Source organism: Phocoena phocoena, chromosome 11, assembly GCF_963924675.1.
Source record: "Phocoena phocoena chromosome 11, mPhoPho1.1, whole genome shotgun sequence".
Classification (NCBI taxonomy): domain Eukaryota; kingdom Metazoa; phylum Chordata; class Mammalia; order Artiodactyla; family Phocoenidae; genus Phocoena; species Phocoena phocoena.
Window position 1 is genome coordinate 17374093 of NC_089229.1, and position 21948 is coordinate 17396040.

Consider the following 21948-nt stretch of genomic DNA (forward strand, 5'->3'; position numbering starts at 1 on the left):
AGCCAGCCACATGTTCGGAATCCGCAGGCTACTTCCATTCTGTTCTATCCATAGGTTGTTATGATATTGGGATGAGGCTGGCTCTAGGAGAGGATTGTGGACCAGGGAAAAGGTTGGTTGTTTGGTTGGGTTTTTTTCTCACGTCAGTCTTGCTAGAAAGTCCCTTTTTTGTTTTATACTGGAAATGTCCATCACCCCAGAACCAAGATACCTGATAAACTCCCTACAGGTGAATGTAGACCAGATCAGTCTTCAACTTCTTGTAAGTCATCCCAGGACTCCAGGGACCCACGGTGTGCCAGCAGGAGTCTGGGAACCAGCTGTGCAAAGCTCAGAATTGTTCCCAGGAAGGATTTCCCCAGAGTGCTGTTCTCCACTAAACTCTCTCAGGTTTCTGCCCCCTCAAATGCATTCTTGGCTAATGGTTCCTGGTCTTTTTGGATATCATAACTTTCTGAGAAAATATTTGAAATGACTTTGGGGGCTGACATGAAACTGCCAGTCTTTGTATTTTCTAATATCACTTAATAGCTACCGTTATGAAAGTTATTTGAACACCAAAATGTAGGAAAGACATGACTTGAGAAAGGAACGCTCTTCCCAAGAAAGGATACTTCGGCATTGGATACCCATGATTCTTCCTGACACTATTTTTGTTCACTTGGTGGTGGATCCGTAATAACCTCTGGCCCTGGCAGTGTTCTGGGCCACAGGCCCCTTGGTTTCTGTAGCTTCTGCAGCGTCAGCCAGAGGGCACCTGTGGCACCATGAGAAATAAAGATTAGCTGACCACTGACAAGAGGGCATCTCAGTCTTACTCCATGGGGAGTAAACTAAGACTGGGGTGTCCTCATCCAGCCTTGCTTCCCACTGACGTTTAGTGCATTTACTGTCCCAAGTGAGACAGGGACAGGCCATAACAGTCACAGCCACTCGCCACATTAAAAAATAAGCACATTTCCCATCCATTTCAGAAAACTAAGCTCCATGGTCTGGCCGTTTGCCAACCAGAGCAAGGACAGTGATGACACCAGGAATGGGTGGGAGCCAGGCCACTGGTGGTAAGAACCAGCTGGTGAGTGGACATATCATACCATATCCGGCATGGATGAAAAATGAGACATAGGGCTTCCCTGGTGGCACAGTGGTTGAGAGTCCACCTGCCGATCGATGCAGGGGACACGGGTTCGTGCCCCGGTCTGGGAAGATCCCACATGCCGTGGAGAGGCTGGGCCCGTGAGCCATGGCCCCTGGGCCTGCGCGTCCGGAGCCTGTGCTCCGCAATGGGAGAGGCCGCAGCAGTGAGAGGCCTGCGTACCGCAAAAAAAAAAAAAAAAAAGAAAAAGGAGACATATCTTCGAATTCAGTATTCTCATGTCAAACTGTTTACATAATACATTTTTTTAAATTAGGGTACAATAAAATAGAGGTACAACTTTGAGATGATTTCTTCTTTGACAAATAAATAAATAGTTCTTATCAATAAAGCTAAAAATGTCCATCAGTGGAACCGAAAGAAACTATATACGACATCAGAAAAGGAATGGATTCGGAATTGGAAAATCGGGGCTTTGAAGGGCAGGTCTACAACTTCGGAACCAAAGATAGGCACTTAAGAGAGGCGTGTCGTCGAGTGCCACAACTCTGAAGGCACATCAACCTAAGTTTGAATACTGGCTCTGCCACCAACGCCCTTTAGCCTTTCAGGGCCTGTTTCCTTATTTTTCACGGGGGTGGTAGCCTACATGATCAGGGTGGGCCTTCTAATGCATCGCTTTACAAAGAATTTACAGACAAAACAGGAATGAAGAAAGCTTCTATTCATCCACTAAACAGAAAGGGCTCGGCTCTATGGAGGTCTTTGCCACGGCCAAGACTGCAATGCAGTCTGCATGTGCGTCTCTCCCACTCCATCCTCTGGTACACGTGAGAAGGGCCCCGCACATGCTAAGGGACACAGCCCAGCCCACCCCACCTCTGTAGTCCTCTGTCAGTGAGCCGTGAACAAACCATACACAGAGAGAAGCTTCTTTTCTTTCTTCAATTTAATTGAAGTTACTTAGAAAAATAATCAGGCTTGAATGGCTTTTCCTGGAAGAAGGTTCATGAACATTTTCACGCTTTTGTTGGCAATGTGGAGTTCAGCTTTCTTGAACAGTACAGTAAGATACAGGGAGAGTTTTCTACAACAGGCCCTCTACTGTACACAAATATGTAAAAAAAGAAAATCACACTCCACAAAGATGTTAAATTATATGTCCATATGCCACACTGAGCACGCTCCTAAGAAAACAGTACGGGCAGCCCCTTCCGTACCTGACAACGGGTAACAGACTGAAATTCGCCCATTAACGGCCGAAGGTCAAGCTGGTTGTAGATCCTGCTGCCTGTTCATAGGGTCCAGTTGGTTGTGATGGAAAAGGCTGGAGGAAATACTGGTTGTGGGAACTTTGGGGGAGTGATTAGGTCAGTCCTGCTGACACGAGTGGGCAAGAGATTCTGGTCCCCAGGATCGCACAGAACGGGGCAGCTCAGATTGCGTGTCTCTGTAGGGGATGGTCAGGCTGTGAGAAATCGGCTCTGAGCCCCACCCATCGGGGTCAGAGTCCCTCGGCTTCTGGCCAGGTTAGAACAGGGAGTTCTGCAATCACTACCTCAGCGGTGGTCCAGACCCCACCAGCTAAGGATGTTAGGGACTCGCTTTTGTTCTGGGAATTTTCTACCAGTAGGGATCAGACCCTGGTGCTTCCACGCCTTTGCCACCAGGACACTGGTCCGACCAAAGTTTCCACTGCCCGCTGCTGTCCTGTGCCATACAGCTGAACAGGCAGGACTGTGAAACTCACCTGGTGGACAGGTGGGAAGGAAGGTCCCCTCTGAGACACCAACAGGTCAGCAGACTGCCCTTCTTCCCAGACCAGCTGGGGAGGCAGGGAAGGGGGAGGGTCTGAAGCAGCTGCAGGAATTCAAACCCTGTGGCTAATATTCTACAGTTTTCCAACCAAAGGGACAGGTTAAGCAGGAATGTCCTAGTAAATACAACTTTGTACCTGGTTTTGAAAACACAGCAGCACCTCTGAAAAGTGGCTCGAAGATGGGACACCTGCCTGTACTTTTCTCCAGCTAAGCATGCAATAGAAAGCGTTTTCAAACAGTCTTCTTTTAAAAAAAGGAAAAGGAAGGAAAGAACCAAGAACTTTTGTTTCCCAGGCACATTTTCACCCATGGATTCTTTTTAACCAAGGACACAGAGTGCTTTCTACATTCTGCAAAAACAGTTGAATTGATATTTTTTAAAAAAGTTTTTATGCCATTAGAAAATAAAATATGAACACAAAAAACGAGGAGAAAGAGCCCCTCATTGCCGAACCATACCGCAGTATCGTCCCCTGAAGGACACCCTTTCCCACTAGAGCGAGAAGACGAATGAAGGCATCACAGCTGATCAAAGACGGAGATGTGGAAATGCACAACGCGGGAAATCCACGTGAATTTCCACTTAAAGTACTAAAAGAACACCGAACAATTCCAAACTATAGAATCGAAGGAGCATTCAGCAAGGGTTGAGCTCTCTTGGCTTGCACTGAGCAACCTTAGGCTTGAGCACTAGGGGGACCAACTGAGGCTTTGTGCCCCTCCCCCATCCCTCCTTCTGTCAGCACCACCCAAGACTCTTCCGGCACTCCCTTTGGGAGGGAGGGAATCGTGGCCCATGTAATATCCAGGATTAGAACCATTGCACTTAAGCAAAAGTTGAATTCATTTGATAAAGTACCTTCATTGCTATAAACCAGGTGGAGACTGTGGTGCTGTTTTATTGTTGTTTTGTTTTGTTTTTGGAAGCGGGGTGTCAGGGAAGCAGTTTTTTATCCTTGAAGACCTCAGATGTGCTAAAGCAACCTAGCCAAAGAATATTCAGTGGAACGCTAGCTCTCTGAGATGATCTGCAAAATAGAGTATCCCGCTCAAAGAAGGTCAGGAAATGCCACCGACTCCATCAGTGATGCTCTTGGGAGTTCACAATGCACAGCACACATTCAAGGCTCTGAAAAGTCCTGCAGAAAGGAAATGGACTTCACTTTGTTTCCCAAGGATATTTGACTACAGAACCCTTATTTTGCATCACACCAACTTGTGTCTGGGGAGAACCTGTGTTCTCTGAAGCACATTATCAGGAAATGCCAGAAACCTCTTTCATTAGCAGAAGCTTTGTTTCTGAGGACAGTGTCCCCTGCCTGGAAACAGGGTCCAGGAATAATTCCAAGGACAGCTGAAGTCTGTCACTCTACTTGGTAAAACACATTGCATAAATCTCTATTTGTCAAGGGTACAGTTGACGTGCCCTTCGCAAAGGAGAGAGAGCTTAGAAGAAGGTACACAACATCTTATAAATAGCTTCGGCCACCCTCTCCAGTGCACACCTCACTCACATTCAATAAAATAATTTCCTCCGTGAGACATGGCAGCTGCTGCTCACTGAGCTGGCTGTGAGCTTTACAACACAATTTTAATAGCTTCTGTGAATAAATTATTTTTTGTTCGTTTAGAATATTCTTCTCCCCTCTGTTCTATACACTGCATCAAAAACAAAAAGCAAAACTTACCCACACCCCATCCCACCCCTCCCCCTATCATTAGAACTATTATTATTATATACAGTATCTGCTACCAACTCATTCACTAGCTGTAAGAGGGATGTGGCTCAAACGTCAGCAGAGGCATTGGAAATGAGAAGCATGTACAGACCGTTAATTAGCAAGGAACAGGGAATGGAATGTTTCCAGCCTCCCAGAGGAAAAGGGCATGGGTTACCATCACAGAAGGCTATCCTTGCTGCTCATTGCTGGTGGTTGCAAAGGTGCCGATGGTTTCTTGGCCTTAGGAGGAGCGGATATGCATAAGTGTACAAATAGTCCGCCTCTGACCTTCACAAGGAGTAGAAATGCCAGGCCGTTGCAAATCCTCCAATGTCTGAGTCCTGCCACAAAATTTTAATCTTTTACATGGCAAAGAGTAGAAAAAACACTTCTAGGTGGAGACCTTAAAGCTGGGCTGGAAATGACAGGAGGAGACGGTCGGCGAATATTCTCTTTCCTTCACCCAAGGCAGACATCACTAATCAATCACAGCACTCTTCCGTGCCGTGCCTGGCAAATCTGTTCTGGGGCTTAAAGGCAGATAGATACTACCAATAAATTGGAGTGGGCACGTGACAGGAAACATTTTTGTCATCTCTTATGTTGGGCAATGAGCTTGGATTACTCACCAAGTTAAGTGGCCTGTTCCAGGCACGTGGTTTTCAAATTTGGGCCATAGAAAAATGCAAATTTGTAGGGATCCTGAACCTTCTGGGGTGGTTCGTGAATAGTCCAAACCTCACGTTAAGTCCATGAATATCAGGGGTTTGCTAACTGTCAAGCTGGATACTCTGCGTCCACGTAAAGCTTCTTGAGGGCCAAGACTATTGGTTTTGTTTAATGCTCTATCTGCAGGATCTAGAATTAGGCCTAGCACATAGTAGTTGCTTAATAAATACTTGTTGAATGTAAAGCAACAGCCACTTCACCTTCATCACAACTGGCACTGCCAGTTAAAAAATTCTGTAGAAAAGCCTATTCTACCAGATTGCTAAGTCTGGTGGGAAAAAAACAAAAAGCTACAATCAGCTCTCTCCTTGGGTTAAAAAAAAAAAAATCACTTTTCTTTCGTGTGAGGAACGTTTGGGTCGACTGAAATCAGTTTGGAATCAGTCCCTTGCAAAGGTGCCTCTTTCTATTTATTTCTAGCAGAATTTCAAGAACGGTGGTATCAACAGACAGCACAATGGTTGTTATCACAGTGACTCTCTGAGCGGTTAATAAGGAGGACATTCAGGCCCCTGCACGAGCTGCTGCAAGCACAGAACGAAACATAGATTTCTTCTGCAAAGACGTCAGAATCTTGCTGCCACAAAAAGAAATCTATACAGAGACCATGTTTAAATAACTATAAATAACGTTAATTAGAATTTATGGGATGCACAATTCATGGAATTCACCTGAACACAAAGAAACCTCTGAAAGTGTCGGGGGATTCATGTCTAAAAAACAAGGACACCCATCCTAGTGCCCTGCAAAGACGGCCGTCCTTCCCTACTAAGGATCTTAAATAATTCTCACTATGCTGCTCGCAGCATCATCCCCAAAGAAATATTAATTTACAAAATAACCCAATATCCATAGAATTCTTTTGACAAATAAAAATCTTAAATTAAAAAGCACGATTCTCGCCCCTCTCCCCACCTCCACCCTTCACTCCAATTTCAGGTAGCTTGGCACTGAGTAATTGAACATTAAAAAATCGAGTTTGTAGACTTCGTACAGCTGCGTCTGGTGCTCTGAGCTGATGTTCTGGAAGAACTCTGTGGTCATTTCATCAGTAGTTCTCGTGGACTTGGCGTAGGTGGGGAACTTCAGGTAGCTGCCCACGCCCGCCAGCTGCAGGACGTAATTGGAATCCTCCTCCAGCGTCTCGTACTTGCCCACGAGGTCATAGTGGATGTGGCACGGGTGGCAGAGGGAGTAGACGGTCTGCCAGTGTTCGTTGAAGGGCTCCTCGCGCTGCGTGTGCGGGTCTATGAGATAGGCCACGAACTCCTCGAACTTGACGTCGTCGCCCTTGCGCAGGGCCTCCTGCGTGGCGTTCTTACGCTGCCGCCTGACGATCTTGGTGCCGTAGCGCTTGTGGAAGGAGGTGTTGTACTTCTGCGTGAACTTGTTCCGGTAGGCGGACACCAGCCTCTCGAAGGGCTCCCGCACGAACAGGAACTTCATGTAGCTTTTCAAGCGGTGGTTGATCTCGGGGATGCTGTACTGGTTCAGGGTCTTCAGGTTGGCCGAGACGTGTGCCTCGTTGGCCGGGATCTCCATGGGGTCGCTGTACTTGCCCCGCCCGGTCAGGACCATCATGAGCCGTTTCCAGTTGGTGCACGCCACCTTGGGCACGTAGCAGTAGATGAGCTCGTGGTCCTCATCCACCACCAGGTGCTTCAGGTCGCTGGGGGTCAGCACCCGCCGCTTGCGGCTCACGGCGCTGTTGGCCCGGCACGTGTCTGTGACCTGGTCCCGCCGCATCTGGTGCAGGACGGCCGTGTTGGAGAGCTCCAGCTGCAGAGGGGACACAAGAAGAATAAGAACTCAGTACTTGTGTGGGATGTTTACACTGGGTCACATCCACGACACGATGGCCAATGCGGGCCACCAAGACAGCCACTGACAACCTAAATGGCCGGTCTCCCTTTCAGATTCTCCATCAGCTGTCGGGACTATTTTGGTTGTGTTCCACCATGCTTCCTTTGGAGAGTAATGATAATGACCAGCTCTATAACTTACCCATCACCCTCTACATGCCAGGCATTTTATCAGAGCTTCATGTATACGGTTTTTCTTTTCTCTGTACAACAAACCTGAACCATTACTGATTTATTTAACAATATCAAATACCTGCGGCTGTGCCAGGTGGCATGCTGCTAGGCAGTGGAGGTGCAGTAATGAAAAAGTGCAACAAGGTCACTGCCCTTAGGGAGCTGACAGTCCAGCTGGAAAGAAAAGGGAACTGAGGTTCAGAGATGTTAAGAGAGATCACACAGCGAGAGAGTCAGTATTCAAACTCAGGTCTGCCTGGCAACCAAAGCTGCCCACTTTCCACTCTAATCTGATGTCTAGGCCTCCAGTCTTCTTGATTAAAGCAGGAAGAAAAGCATGGAGTTCTGGCATTTGTTGATCTATTTCAAAGCAAGGGGATCCAGTTTTTCTACAAGCCTATCACTGTGGACACCTGTTGCATTTTGCTTCCTCAGTACCAGTGCCTTGATTTTCATCTGAGAACCTGCTTTCCTTCATTCTCAGCTCCCTTTCCTCTCGCTGAGCTGAGAGAATGCACCCTGGAGCTTGGGGTCAGGGAGGAGGGACCACTATGCAGGGAGAACTAGACCGGGAATGAAGGGAACAGAGGAGGGATGAGCAGAAAGACAAGGGGATGTATTCCCAGCGACATCATCGGAATACCTGGCTCCATATGTTGAAACCAGACCCCCAGCTTCTGGGCTTTTGTTGCATCAGTAAATACATTTGCTTTGGTGCAAAAGGCAGTTTAAGTCTGGGTTATATATCACTTAGAACCATAATATATGGGTATTTACATTTATTATCTTTGAGCTTTTCCTCTGCCATATTCATCCACGGATCCATCCGTTCAAACATGTGTCCAGACCTCATAAAGTACAAGGCACTCTGCCCAGCACCCCTGGGAGATATAACCCTTTCCTAAAGGGCTCACAGCCTAGGAGGCGCCAGGCCAGAGAGCTGGCGGCCTCAGTAGGGGCCAAAGGGGAAAGCTGTGTGCTCCTCTGAATTCTAGGAGCAAAGGTTTCTCCCCTAAAGGCCGTTCACTCCCAATCTGAACTAGTTCTCACAGTCTACCTAGAAGAGGCAACATGAGACCACACTGGCCTGGTGCACTGCCATCCTGGTCTCCAACCCCAGAGACTCAGAGACTTTCAATGGAGTGGTGGCACCCTACTGTTGTTTGGCTTAATGCCATGACTCCATCTACCCTCCTGAATGTGTAACGTGCTCTTCTTTTTTTTTAATTTAATTTTTTCTTTTATATCGTAGCATAGTTGATTTATAATGTTGTGTTAGTTTCAGATGTATGGGTCTTCTTTTAAATATCAAAGATACTAATATTATGATTAAAGTTATAGAGAGACTGGGGCACCAGGGCTATGGAACAGCCACTCTGGGGCTGCAGATGACATGGCTGCATCCCTGACCCCAGAATGAATGGGGTCCCCGTCCTCATACTCGTCTTCTGAGGTCCTTCAGAGTCCAGCACCAACCTACTTTTCTCACCTCATTCCCGTTCCTTCCATTTTATTATTATTAATTATTATTTTTGCGGTACACGGGCCTCTCACTGTTGTGGCCTCTCCCGTTGCGGAGCACAGGCTCTGGACGCGCAGGCTCAGCGGCCATGGCTCACGGGCCCAGCCGCCCTGCAGCATGTGGGATCCTCCCGGACCGGGGCACGAACCCGTGTCCCCTGCATCGGCAGGCAGACTCTCAACCACTGCGCCACCAGGGAAGCCCTCCTCCCCCCTTTTAGAACTGAAGGAAGCTCCAAAGAAACAAATGATTCACTCTTTTCCTGTTGGGCCCAGCCACTCCTATCTGGGATTCTTCCCTCTCCCTTTCTGCGGGTATAAACTGGATAATCCATGAAGGCCTAACACACTCCCCTGCCACATAAGTGGAAGAATCATTCCCTCCTCTAAACACCCTCCCCACTGAGCGTCCTTTACAGCACAATTGCCCCGCCTATTTCATGCCTGGTTTTCTCAAGTGGGGCGACCACTTGATTCACAGGGACCCAAAGCCACAGAGCCACTGCCCTCTCCAGGCTGGACTGCGGGTGGTCTAGAGTAGGTAATGTGGAGGGATCAGTGAAATCCCCCCGCTCCTAAAGCCACCTGCACAGGCAAGTCAGTAGAGCCAAGGGCCTGGGTGGGACCCAAGAAGCTGGCCTTGTGTTTCCAACTCTGAACCACAATCTGTACAATTCATTCTAGAATATGCACAGGGCAATTGGGATGGGCTTAAGTTAGGAACACTGATGAGTTTATGGGGGACCTGAGGGATATCCTGGGGGCCACTGGAGACAAGTCATTACATCCTGCTTTAGGGCTCTGTGTCTGTCTTCTCTCATGGTTCCCACGACGATGATGGTGTTGGTGATCATGAGCTGGTATGAGACAACAGCAGACAGCTGGGGGAGCTACTCAGTGTCAGGCACCTTCACACCTTCAGGTTGTTTAAATACATTATCTTTAATCTTCCCAGCAATTCTCTGAAGTAGATGCTCTCACCACTGGAACTTTCCACACTCAAGGGAAGGAAGCAAACCAAGACAGAGTGCAAATGTTGTGAAAATTCCATGAGCAAAGAGGAGATTCTCTTGCTACTTTAGTCTCACAAGCAACTGGGGGAAATCTCGAAGGAGTTGTCACTGCCCTCTCGACGGTCATTCCCCTTTACAATCCTACACTGTCACTCTTCCCTTCAAGAAGTCGAGTCTATTTCTCTAGCCCCTTGACTCCGGCTGGCTGTGACCTGCTCAGACTAGCAGAATGTGTTAGAAGTGAGGACAAGCCAGTTCTGGAGCCTATTATGAAGCCTTGTAGTTCCTGCCCTTTGCGGCCACACCTTCATACCACACTGGCAAAAGTTTCTCCCTGTTGAATGCAAGTACCATGAAGTGTGAACTTTCTCTTTCCAGGGCTGTAGCTCCAGTGCTTGCAATAGTGCCAGTCATATAGTAGACGGTCACTAAGTATTTGTTGAATGAATGAATGAATCAGTTAATTATCTCTTCAGGGAAACTTGACAGGAAAGGGGGAAGGCCCCTCTGTAGCTAAAGAAATTTCCCAATTGTTCATAGATGTCAGAACGTTCTTTAATAGAGGCTGTAATAGTGATACCCCAAAATTCATGGGGGACCTCAGAATGTGACCTTATTTGGAAATACAGGGTTTTTATTTGCAGATGCGATTCGTTAAGCTGAAGTCATACTGAGTTAAGGTGGGTCCTAGTCCAATGACTAGTGTCGTTATAAGGAGAGAATACAGAGACACACATAGAGAAGGCCACGTGATGGCAGAGGCAGAGGGTGGAGTGATGCATCTACTAGCTAAGAGATGCCAAGGATTGCCAGCAACAACCAGAAGCAGGGGAGGACAAGGAAGGGTGTACGCGCGGAGCCGTCAGAGAGCGCGTGACCCTGCTGACACCTTGATTTTAGACTTCCAGCCTCTGGAGCTGTAAGAGAATAAACTCCTGTTATTTTAAGCCACTGAGTTTATGATACTTTGTTATGGCAGTCCTAGGGAACTAATACAGGAATGAAGCCTTCAGCCCATACCTTTGAGCAAATTGTTATAAAATATAAATGTATAAGAGAGGGTAACATTATATAAGATAATATTTTTACATAGAAGAGTAAGGAAAGGGTATTAGAGCACTAAGTAAAAGTGGATAAGATCTGCAATCAGAAGACCTAGGCGTGGGCAAGACCCTTAACTTTTTTTTTTTTAATTAATTTGTATTGGAGTATATTTGCTTTACAATGTTGTATTAGTTTCTGCTGTACAGAAAAGTGTATCAGCTATATGTATACATATATCCCCTCTTTTTTGGATTTCCTTCCCATTTAAGTCACCAGAGAGCACTGAGCAGAGTTCCCTGTGCTATACAGTAGGTTCTCATTAGTTATCTATTTTATACATAGTAGTGTATATATGTCAATCCCACTCTCCCACTTCATCCCAGCTCCCCTTCCACCCTGGTATCCATACTTCCCTTCTCTACATCTGTGTCTCTATTCTGTTTTGCAAATAAGTTCACCTGTATCATTCTTCTAGTTTTTTGCTAAGATAAATTGTCTTTTTCCCTGGTTCAAGCCAAGGGCCCACAGAGCCATATTTGCTTGCCCCCACCTATGTGAATTACGGTAAAATCAAAGATGAGTATAAAAAAGGGGATCTAAGAGGTTAAAGAGTAGTGACACATTGATCTAAAGTACAGAATATTAGCTAGAAGGCTTGCCTGACTGTCTCTAACTCCCCTGACGTTAAAGGGGAGGAATGAAGATTGTTTTAGCGGTTACACTTCCAAGACGACTTGGACAGTTGACCTTAAAATGTTGGTGAACTCTGTTTCATTCTTTGCTTTCTACTTATTATTATTAGTGAAAACCCTTAAAAAGGAAACAGACAATAAACTCAAAACTGTGTTCATTCCTATTTAGTTACTGTATGGGAAGGAGAAGATTCTATATTATTTGGCTTTAGACTGCAAGAGAAAGATAGTTATGAAAAGAAAGAGCTGTAGTTTTTCTAAAGCAATGGATTAGAGAAACAGGGTCAATTCCTATGATAGACAACAAAAAGGTCTAAGAAATACCCCAAGAAGCCATCCCTAAACCCAGTAGTGATTTTGGAGGAGGATTTTCAGAAAGACTCTTCTTAGGTAAATCCAGATATATCTCAATAGAGCTTGAAAATGGGGAAAGGTTGTGAAGACCACAAGGTGAAAGATGAAGAAGACCTGAAGTATCACATATGGTCAGCACCTGACCACCATTCCCCTAGCAAGAGACAACCATTCTTAAGAGGTGATCACATCAATGAAAACCGGACTCTGCGTCAGAGTCAGATATTTAAAATACTGACATCAAGGCCTTGACTTGAATCATAACTTCTGGGGAAGAGATTTCATAATCTCTGTCTTTTAAAAGATTCTCAAATGATCTTGGTAATCAGCTACTTTAGAAACTACTATTTTATATGTAACTCTCACTTAGACTAGTATGACGTTTTTGGAAGAGTTTGAGAAGAACTGACTTGATTCAAAGGACTCTTCTTTGAATGTTTTGTAGAATTCAGTAGTGATACCATCTGGTCCTGGGGTTTTCTTAATTTATGGGAAGGTTTTTAGATACTGATACAATCTCCATACTAGTTATGGATCTGTTTAGGTGCTGTCTTTCTTCATGATTTAATTTTGGCCTGTTGTACATTTCTAGGAACTCATCCATTTGTTCTGGGTTATCCAATTTGTTGGCACAAAATCTCTTATAATCCCTTTTATTTCTGTGTTGTCAGTTCTAATGTCTCTTCCTTCATTTCTGATTTTAAGTCTTCTCTTTGTTTCTTAGTCTAGCTCAAGGTTTATTAAATTTGTGTATATTTTCAAAAAAAACAATTCAGTTTCAGTGATTTTTTTCTTATTTTTCTATTTGCTATTTCATTTATTTGCCTTTCTGCTTTGTAAAAAAATTTTTGCTTTGTGTCTCATGTTCTAGGTTTAATGAAGTTGTGATTTACTCTTTTCCTGTTTAACTTTGGTATCATATGTATTTTATTGTATTTATTTTTTAATTTTTTAACATCTTAATTGGAGTATAATTGCTTTACAATGGTGTGTTAGTTTCTGCTTTACAACAAAATGAATCAGTTATATATATACATATGTCCCCATATCTCCTCCCTCTTGCGTCTCCCTCCCTCCCACCCTCCCTATCCCACTCCTCCAGGCCGTCACAGAACACCGAGCTGATCTCCCTGTGCTATGCGGCTGCTTCCCACTAGCTATCTACCTTACGTTTGGTAGTGTATATATGTCCATGACTCTCTCTCGCTTTGTCACGGCTTACCCTTCCCCCTCCCCATATCCTCAAGTCCATTCTCTAGTAGGTCTGTGTCTTTATTCCTGTTTTACCCCTAGGTTCTTCATGACATTTTTTCCCCTTAAATTCCACATATATGTGTTAGCATATGGTATTTGTCTTTCTCTTTCTGACTTACTTCACTCTGTATGACAGACTCTAGGTCTATCCACCTCATTACAAATAGCTCAATTTCGTTTCTTTTTATGGCTGAGTAATATTCCATTGTATACATGTGCCACATCTTCTTTATCCATTCATCTGTCAGTGGACACGTAGGTTGCTTCCATGTCCTGGCTATTGTAAATAGAGCTGCAGTGAACATTTTGGTACATGACTCTTTTTGAATTATGGTTTTCTCAGGGTATATGCCCAGTAGTGGGATTGCTGGGTCGTATGGTAATACTGTTTTTAGTTTTTTAAGGAACCTCCATACTGTTCTCCATAGTGGCTGTATCAATTTACATTCCCACCAACAGTGCAGGAGGGTTCCCTTTTCTCCACACCCTCTCCAGCATTTACTGTTTCTAGACTTTTTGATGATGGCCATTCTGACTGGTGTGAGATGATATAGACCCTTAACTTTTTAAGCCTTGGTTCTATTATTTGCAAAATGGGAATAGTGCCACCTACCCTGCAGGGGTGTTGATTAAATCAAATAAAAAGTATGGGTTGGCATTTAGACAATAAGATCAAGTGTAGTTCAGAATTTGTACAAGGTATGGTACACTGAAGGCAGTTAACATATATGCATTCTTTTTTAAATTAATCAATCAATCTTTGGCTGCGTTGGGTCTTCCTTGCTGAGAGCAGGCTTTCTCTAGTTGCGGCGAGCGGGGGCTACTCTTTGTTGCGGTGCGCGAGTTTCTCATTACGGTGGCTTCTCCTGTTGCGGTGCACGGGCTCTAGGCATGCGGGTTTCAGTAGTTGTGGCTTGCGGGCTCTAGAGCGCAGGCTCAGCAGTTGTGGCACATGGGCTTAGTTGCTTCACGGCATGTGGGATCTTCCCGGACCAGGGCTTGAACCTGTGTCCCCTGCATTGGCAGGCAGATTCTTAACCACTGTGCCACCAGGGAAGTCCCTATGCGTTCTTCATGAAAGAAGAAAAAAAAAAATCCAAGAAAGAAGTCCAGAAATCTCAAAGACAAATTTCACCAGCTCTGTAATTTTGTTGCAGGCCAGCCCTAGGTCATGGAGTTCAATTAATATTTAGTTTGAATGGTAAAACTCTGACTTTTGCGATTTCTGAACAGATATTCATCACCTTAAGAAGAGCATTCATGCCACTTAAAAAACCAAACCCAAACCAGAACTGTCCTAAAGGAAACAGGACTAGGAAGGAAAAAGGGCCCGTCAATTTTGTCCATTTGAATCACTACTGGACAGTATTGAAGGCAATAAATGGCTAAATGAGCAGAGAAAGAAGGGGTCCTCCTTCTTTCCCCCCAGCTTTTTTCAGTTGGAGACAATTTTCTGGCCGTTTGAATCCCCAGGGAGGTAGCACGTCAGAAAATATTGCACTCAGGACCGCAGAGCCATGAAAAATGGAAACGATACCACAGCGTCGTTTTACATCCAATTGCAGAGACAGAAAATAACTCAAAGGGGCTTTGGAATGTGCTGTTGTGGTTTCTTTCTCTTCCATTTCCTCCTTCTCCACGGCAGTTTAGGTGGCAAACGGTGCACCTGCTGCAAGGAGGCAGCACAATTTCCCTCAGGAGGGCTTTGGGTCACAGATCAAGAGAATAGGCATATTCTCAGTCCTGAGACATATTCCCAATTCCTTCTCAGAGGAGGGAATTCACCCAGGCCTCTAGTGTTGATTTTCTTTTAACAAAATATTTTGTTTTTATTTTAAAACAATTTCAGGCTAGTGTTGATTTAACTTATTTAAAGTATAATGGTACTAAAATATGCACAAATATAAAACTAGGCAGAGAAGACCAGAACAAATGGAAACATTCAAGTGAACAACATTAACCTGACAGACGATGATGTTTACTGGAACCAAAGCCCTACTAGAAACGTACAGGGTACTTGCCGTCTATGCCGGGATAGGCTCTTTGCAGTGTGGCATTCCTCCTGTATGTGCCGCTCAACTTTCCCACTGCTTTCTCATTTCTAGTTACTGTAAAATCCAGCACCCTCTAATATCACTTGACCTTTGCTTGGTCCAAATGCATCGTTTATATATTTTTTGTCTCTGCCCATTTCTAATGAGCCCCAGACAAAAAAAATTGAGATACACGTTACTACCAAGACCATCTGAATACGTGTGCCATAATTTCACACGGCAGGGCTAGGTGTGGCCCTGACAACCCAGAAATGCTTTAACGTTTTTTCAAAATACAAATAAGATTACAAAATAAAAATATAAAATTTATACAATTCTCAGAACTCAGATCCCTGGGAGCTGTATCTGTGGACCCCTTGTATCTTGGTTTAAGAAACCTGGATTAAGGGGAGCCCTGGACCGGTCAGAGGGAAGAGAAGGATTCTTCACCATCATGGCCAGGATGGGGCAGGAGAGATTTTGGATGGCGGCCTGGGCTGTTGCAGATATCTCCATTTTTGTTATTAGGACCAACCGCATGTTAGAAATTGTAATCAGGTAAGCAGTGATTTCTAACCTTAAAGAAAATGCAGAACTGGTCATGTCACTTCCACACTTGTCCCCAGTCAGGGTTCACAGGAGCTTTTGTAATGGTCCCAACTCTTCAGCAACTAACAGGTTCCCCGAGTATCAGTTTGACATCTATCCAGGAAGAGGAGGGAGTGAAGAGCATTTCCTTGGTGAACAGCTTGCTCCCTCGTCACGGAAAGAAAACATCTGTCTTCTCCAACCAGGCTGTATCAGTTTTACAAAGAGGGCTTGTGGTTCTGATAATTATCTGAGCTTGAGATCAATCTCTTTCCTTTTTCACTCCCTTTCTCTCCCCTCTTCTTTCCTTTCTCAAAGGTATCTGAAGAGACCATAACAAAGGACATATGTGTAGCATAAAACTGAAAGAGGAAACAACAAATATACTAAAAGGGCTGTGATTGAGGATCTTCTTTGGTGGTGGGCTTCCTTGTAGCAGGGACAAAAGGGGAAACGGGATTAAGTCTCCTTGCTTTTGTTCTCAGAAAGAAGTAGCATTCCAATTGCTTGGGGCAGAAAACATACGCAGTGTTAGGGACTCAGAAATTTGAGTCGAGGAGGGAGATTCTTGGATTCAGTGTGCCCACGCTGGAACATTCAGAGGGTCTCTTTCTTCGTGGGAGACGAGTAGCACGCGTCACTACCACCTGTGTCCACAGGGCCCTTCAGCATTCACAGAGCACTTTCACACACCGTCCCACTTAAAGATCCCAGTGGGACTTCTCCAGAACCTACTAAAAGAAAGTTTATATTCAGCAGACCGGCCCGTACTTCCGACCACGTGTCATCTTTTTCTGGGCTGGCTCTGCCAGGTATTACCAATAATACCTCATGTGAATGGTTCTCAACTTTGAGCTTGCACGGCAATCACCTGGAGGACTTGTTAAAATGCAGTTTGCTGGATCCACCCCAAGTTGCCAATTCAGTAGGTCTGGGACTGGGCCTGAGAATCTGCATTTCTAGCAAGTTCCCAGGTTGTCAGTTTGTTAGGGCTGCCATAACAAAATACTACAGACTCGGTGGCTTAAGCAGCAGAAACGGATTTTCTCAGAGTCCTGGAGGTGTGCGTAGGGTTGGTTTCCTCTGCGGTCTCTCTCCTTGGCTTGCGTACGTCTGCCTTCTTGCTGCCTTTTCACACGGTCAACCCTCTGTGCATCTTTACCCCTGGTGTCTCTTCCTTTTTTTTAAAAAATACATTTATTTAATTTTTGGCTGTGTTGGGTCTTCGTTGCTGTGTGCGGGCTTTCTCTAGTTGCAGCGAGCGGGGGCTACCCTTCGTTGCGGTGCGCGGGCTTCTCATTGCGGTGGCTTCTCGTTGTGGAGCACAGGCTCTAGACGCGCGGGCTTCAGTAGTTGCAGCACGCGGGCTCAGTAGTGGTGGCGCACGGCCTTAGTTGCTCCGTGGCATGTGGGATGTTCCCTGGACCAGGGCTTGACCCCGTGTCCCCTGCACTGGCAGGAGGATTCTTAACCACTGCACCACGAAGGGAAGTCCTCTTCCTCCTCTTATAAGGACACCAGTCTTACTGGATTAGGCCCACCCTAATGGCCTCGATTTAATTCAGTCACCTCTTTAAAGGCCCTATCTCCAAATACGGTTATGTTGAGGTACTGGGGGGTTGGGACTCCAGTATATGAATACTGGGGGTGGGGCACCATTCAGCCCATTACACCAGGTGATGCTGACGCTGCTGGTCCGAGGACCACACTTTGAGAACCACATCTTTACACTATGAGGAAAGGACTGTAATCTAACGTCTTTCACCAGTTCAAGCTATTCTTAGTTATAGAACACAGAGCCAAGTTCGTCATCTGCTGCCAGGCAACTCCTAGGTCTACCTCCAGCTGCAACCTCGACTCCCCTCACCTCCCTTTGATCTCCCAAAAGTATAAATTAGGTCAGAGGAAGGCTGATTCTAGGAAACCGTGAACATGGCTACAGGCTCTGGGCTGTGTCCTGTGTTCTCACTTAGATGTCTATTTTTAATTTGGACATTTAAAAAAGGCAACTGTAATTAGCTGAAGTACCAAATTTAGGGACTGTTTGAAAAAGTCTTTAAGACTTCACTATGTTTCATCTTAAAAGGAAGGAAAGCACGTTTCCCTTAAATTAAAACATCTTTTGCGGTGTTTACAGTTTCTTTCAGACACAAGGACCCAAACTGAAGGAGGAGCAGCTGGTCCATTTTACTGTCCCGGGTGGAGGAGATGCAGAGGAATGGAAACCCAGAGAAAAAGGTAAATGTAAAGGCATCAGGAGAGTGGGGTTGGCAGAATCTGTCATTAACAATTGCCTGCTTGGGTCCAGCCTCAGGTTCTCCACTTGCAAATCCTAATACAAGACCCCTTCGAGCATCCTGGGGACACTGCCATCATCTCGCTGATTTCAGAATTGGGGGAGGGAGAGGAAAACCCGGGGATCTGGTTTGCTATGATTCTATTATATTTCCTTCTGGTCCAGTAATTCCTAAACTCTCACGAGAAAGGCTAGTCATGAGGAATCCCTGAAGAAACCACATCCACAGCAAAAAAGAGGCCTACGTTTATACTAGCTACCATTTCTTGAGCACTTACTATGTACCAGCCACTTTTAATCCTCACGGTCTAGGGGATAGGTATCATTAGTGTTCCCAACTTATGAATGAGGAAACTGAGGCACAGGGAGAATAAGTTGCTCAAGATCAGGGAGCTAGGAACTGGGGTTGGGTTTTGAATCCAGACAGCCTGTGCTCTGAGCCCCTGCACTGTGCAGCCCCCCAGGATCTGCAGCTCCCTCTGGGAATTACCGTCTCCAGGGCATCTGCTGGAGCCATGCGTCTCCATCCTGGCAGCTCACAGGGGAGCTTTAAATACTGAAGGCTGGGGCCCACCGCAGAGATCTGATGTGATTGCTTTGGGTGTGGCCAGCTCCCTGGGGATTCGAAAGCTGCCCAGGTGGGAACCATGTCTTAGAGGCTCCAATGCCAGCAGCTATATAAACTAAATCATGGAGTGGACTTGAGCAATGACCCTTGGATGATCTTGGGCAAACTTCACCTTCCTGATCTTCAGATTTGAAATTAGGGGCTTTCCATCCTGTAGGGCCAGAGATCAAAGGTCTAGAAGGCCACACTTCTAATGTCTTTGGCTGAGTCCTTAGAGAACCACTAGGAATTCTATAATGCTTAAAACCTTTTATGTTTAGAAAAGAAAGGAGAAAAACTTTGAGCCTTTAAAGAAAGAATCTAGTCTGAACCTGTTGCAAAACTTAAAGGGTTTAGGAAAGAATTGATTCCACATTAACTGACATTATCATTCCGTGCCTCCCCCAACCCCCTCCCCCTTGGCAACCACCAGTCTGTTCTCTATGTCTGTAATTCTGTTTCACAGATATTTTCATTTGTGTCACATTTTAGAGTCCACATATAAGTGATACCATATGGTATTCATCTTTCGGACTTATTTCACTTAGTATGATAATCTCTGGTTGCATCCATGGTGCTGCAAATGGCATTATTTCATTCTTTTTTTTACGGCTGAATAGTATTCCATTGTGCTGCATATATGTACCACACCTTATTTATCCATTCATCTGTCAGTGGACATTTAGGTTGTTTCCATGTCTTGACTATTGTGAATAGTGCCACTATGAACATGGGGGTGCATGTATCTTTTTTTTTTTTTTTTTTGCGGTACACGGGCCTCTCACTGTTGTGGCCTCTCCCATTGTGGAACACAGGCTCCGGACATGCAGGTTCAGTGACCATGGCTCGCGGGCCCAGCCACTCGGCGGCATGTGGGATCCTCCCGGACTGGGGCACGAACCCGTGTCCCCTGCATTAGCAGGCGGACTCTCAACCACTGCGCCACCAGGGAAGCCCTATCTTTTTGAATTATAGTTTTCTCTGGATATATGCCCAGGAGTGGGATTGCTACATCATATGCTAGTTCTTTTTTAGTTTTCTGAGGAACCTCCATACTGTTTTCCACAGTGGCTGCACCAACTTACATTTCCACCAACAGTGTATGAGGATTCCCTTTTCTCCACACCCTCTCCAGCATTTATTATTTGTAGACTTTTTAATGATGACCATTCTGACTGGTGTGAGGTGGTACCTCATTGTAGTTTTGAGTTGCATTTCTCTAATAATTAGCAATGCTGAGCATCTTTTCGTGTGCCTATTGGCCCTCTGTATTTCTTCCTTGGAGAAATGTCTCTTTAGGTCTTCTGCCCATTTTTGGATTGGGCTGTTTGTTCTTTTGTTGTTGAGTTGTATGAGCTGTTTGTATATTTTGGAAATGAAGGCCTTGGTCACATCGTTGGCAAATATTTTCTCCCTTTCTGTAGGTTGTCTCTTTGTTTATGGTTTCCTTTGCTGTGCAAAAGCTTGTAAGTTTGATTAGGTCCCATTTGTTTATTTTTGCTTTTACTTCTTTTGCCTTGAGACTAAGAAAACATCGGTACGATTTATGTCAGCATGTTTTGCCTGTGTTCTCTGCTAGGAGTTTTATGGTCTCATGTCTTATGTTTAAGTCTTTAAGTCAGTTTATTTTTGTGCACGGTGTGTTCTAACTTCATTGATTTACATGCAGCCATCCAACTTTCCCAGCACCACTTGCTGAAGAGGCTGTCTTTTTCTCATTGTATATTCTTGCCTCAGGAAATTGGTTTCTTAGGATTTCAACTTGCCACTAGGGAATCACCTGTTTAATAATAAGGACTGAATCTCTACAGGAGCTTTTCCTACCTTTCCAAAGCAAAAAGAAGGAAAGGGTGCAATGGATGGGAAGCATTTTGAGCCCTCGAAGGTGAGGCAGTGGTGCAGGAGACCCTGGGTGATGGAGGACCCAGAGCTGGCCTCTGGATGCAGCCCCTGAGCCAGGCTCAGCTGACAAGGCCACAGGTGAGCTAAGGCTCTGAGCTGCGTTTTAACCTTGGGTACTTTGAGGGCAGAACCAAGCAAGCAGAGGGTTAAGGTACTTCTTTTGTATCAGGGTTTAAATTTGGTGACCTGGGTTAGGGTCACAAACTCCAATGCCCTCTGGAGCCAGCAGGGAGTCCCTGAGCCACTGAAGGTGGGAGATGCCACTTAAATCTTGCTCGTGTTGTCGTGAGGGAATGGGGACCTTGTCTTTTGGGATGTTTCAAATTCTCAAGAGAAGCCAGAAAACCCGATTTTATGTGTCATCTGCATTCTCAAATGTTAGCTACAAAAAATAATTTTTTTAGTGGTGTTTGTTTAAAAATTTTTTTAACTTGTTTGGGCTGGATTTGCACGGGGGCCACCAGTTGGTGCCCTCACCCAGGCACTGGACAGTGGGACTAGTAACGAGGTGCCCTCTTGGAAAGGGCTGTTCTGAGCCGTGCCCACCACTGCCTCCCACCCAGCTGCCCTGCTCAGTTAACCAAACCGTAAGCAGTTGAGGGTGGGAAAGAGGTGGAACAAGCCAGACTGCAGAAGTTCAGGATGCAATTAGGATAGCTCACGATCAGCAGTGGTTACTAAGAGACAGCCCTGGGACCTCAGCTCTGCCCACCCACTCTTCTTGGTAATACCTCCTTCTAACACTCTCATTACAATCTATTTATTTTGCATGTCTCTCCCTTCTAGAATGTAGACTCCAAGAGGGCAGGTACTTTTTACTGTGTGTTCATCCTCATATCCTCGGTGCCTGGCACATACTAACACTCAGAGCTTTGTTGAATGAACGAATGGATGCGTGCCTGCAGGAATGAATGACTTGGGGGTGACAGGGATTTTTAAAGGCCACAAAAGGGCTGATGAGGCCGCATGGGCTTCCTGGTGCCTCAATCTGCAGCCCCAGCCCATCTCCCCATGGAGGGTTTCTGGCAAAGATCCTGCAGCTGCAATGCAAGAGCTCAGTATCAGCCCAGAGGCCGGAGGCCAAGAGACAAGCAGCTGGGGTGCTTGGTGCCGGGTGGAAATGGGCTCAGGGTGCCTGCGGTAGCCTTTGACGTGGGGGGTGGGGGGGTGGGAACTGGCACTTTCCACCCGAATGGTGAGGCCAGGAAGCAGGAGGAGAATCACTCGAGGGTGCTGGTGCCA

The 21948-nt window shown here is 45.6% G+C and overlaps 1 protein-coding gene across 2 annotated transcripts in view; it reads right to left on the bottom strand.

Moving 5' to 3' along the window:
* Nucleotides 1-5754: 5754 nt before the first annotated feature.
* Nucleotides 5755-21948, bottom strand: part of CHST11 (carbohydrate sulfotransferase 11) — a 283890-nt gene continuing 267696 nt past the window's right edge. For both annotated transcript variants that reach the window (XM_065887649.1, XM_065887648.1), the window contains exon 3: nt 5755-7145. In XM_065887649.1, the coding sequence (XP_065743721.1) occupies nt 6291-7145 (855 nt within the window). In that variant the 3' untranslated portion in view covers nt 5755-6290. The remainder of the gene's footprint in view (nt 7146-21948) is intronic.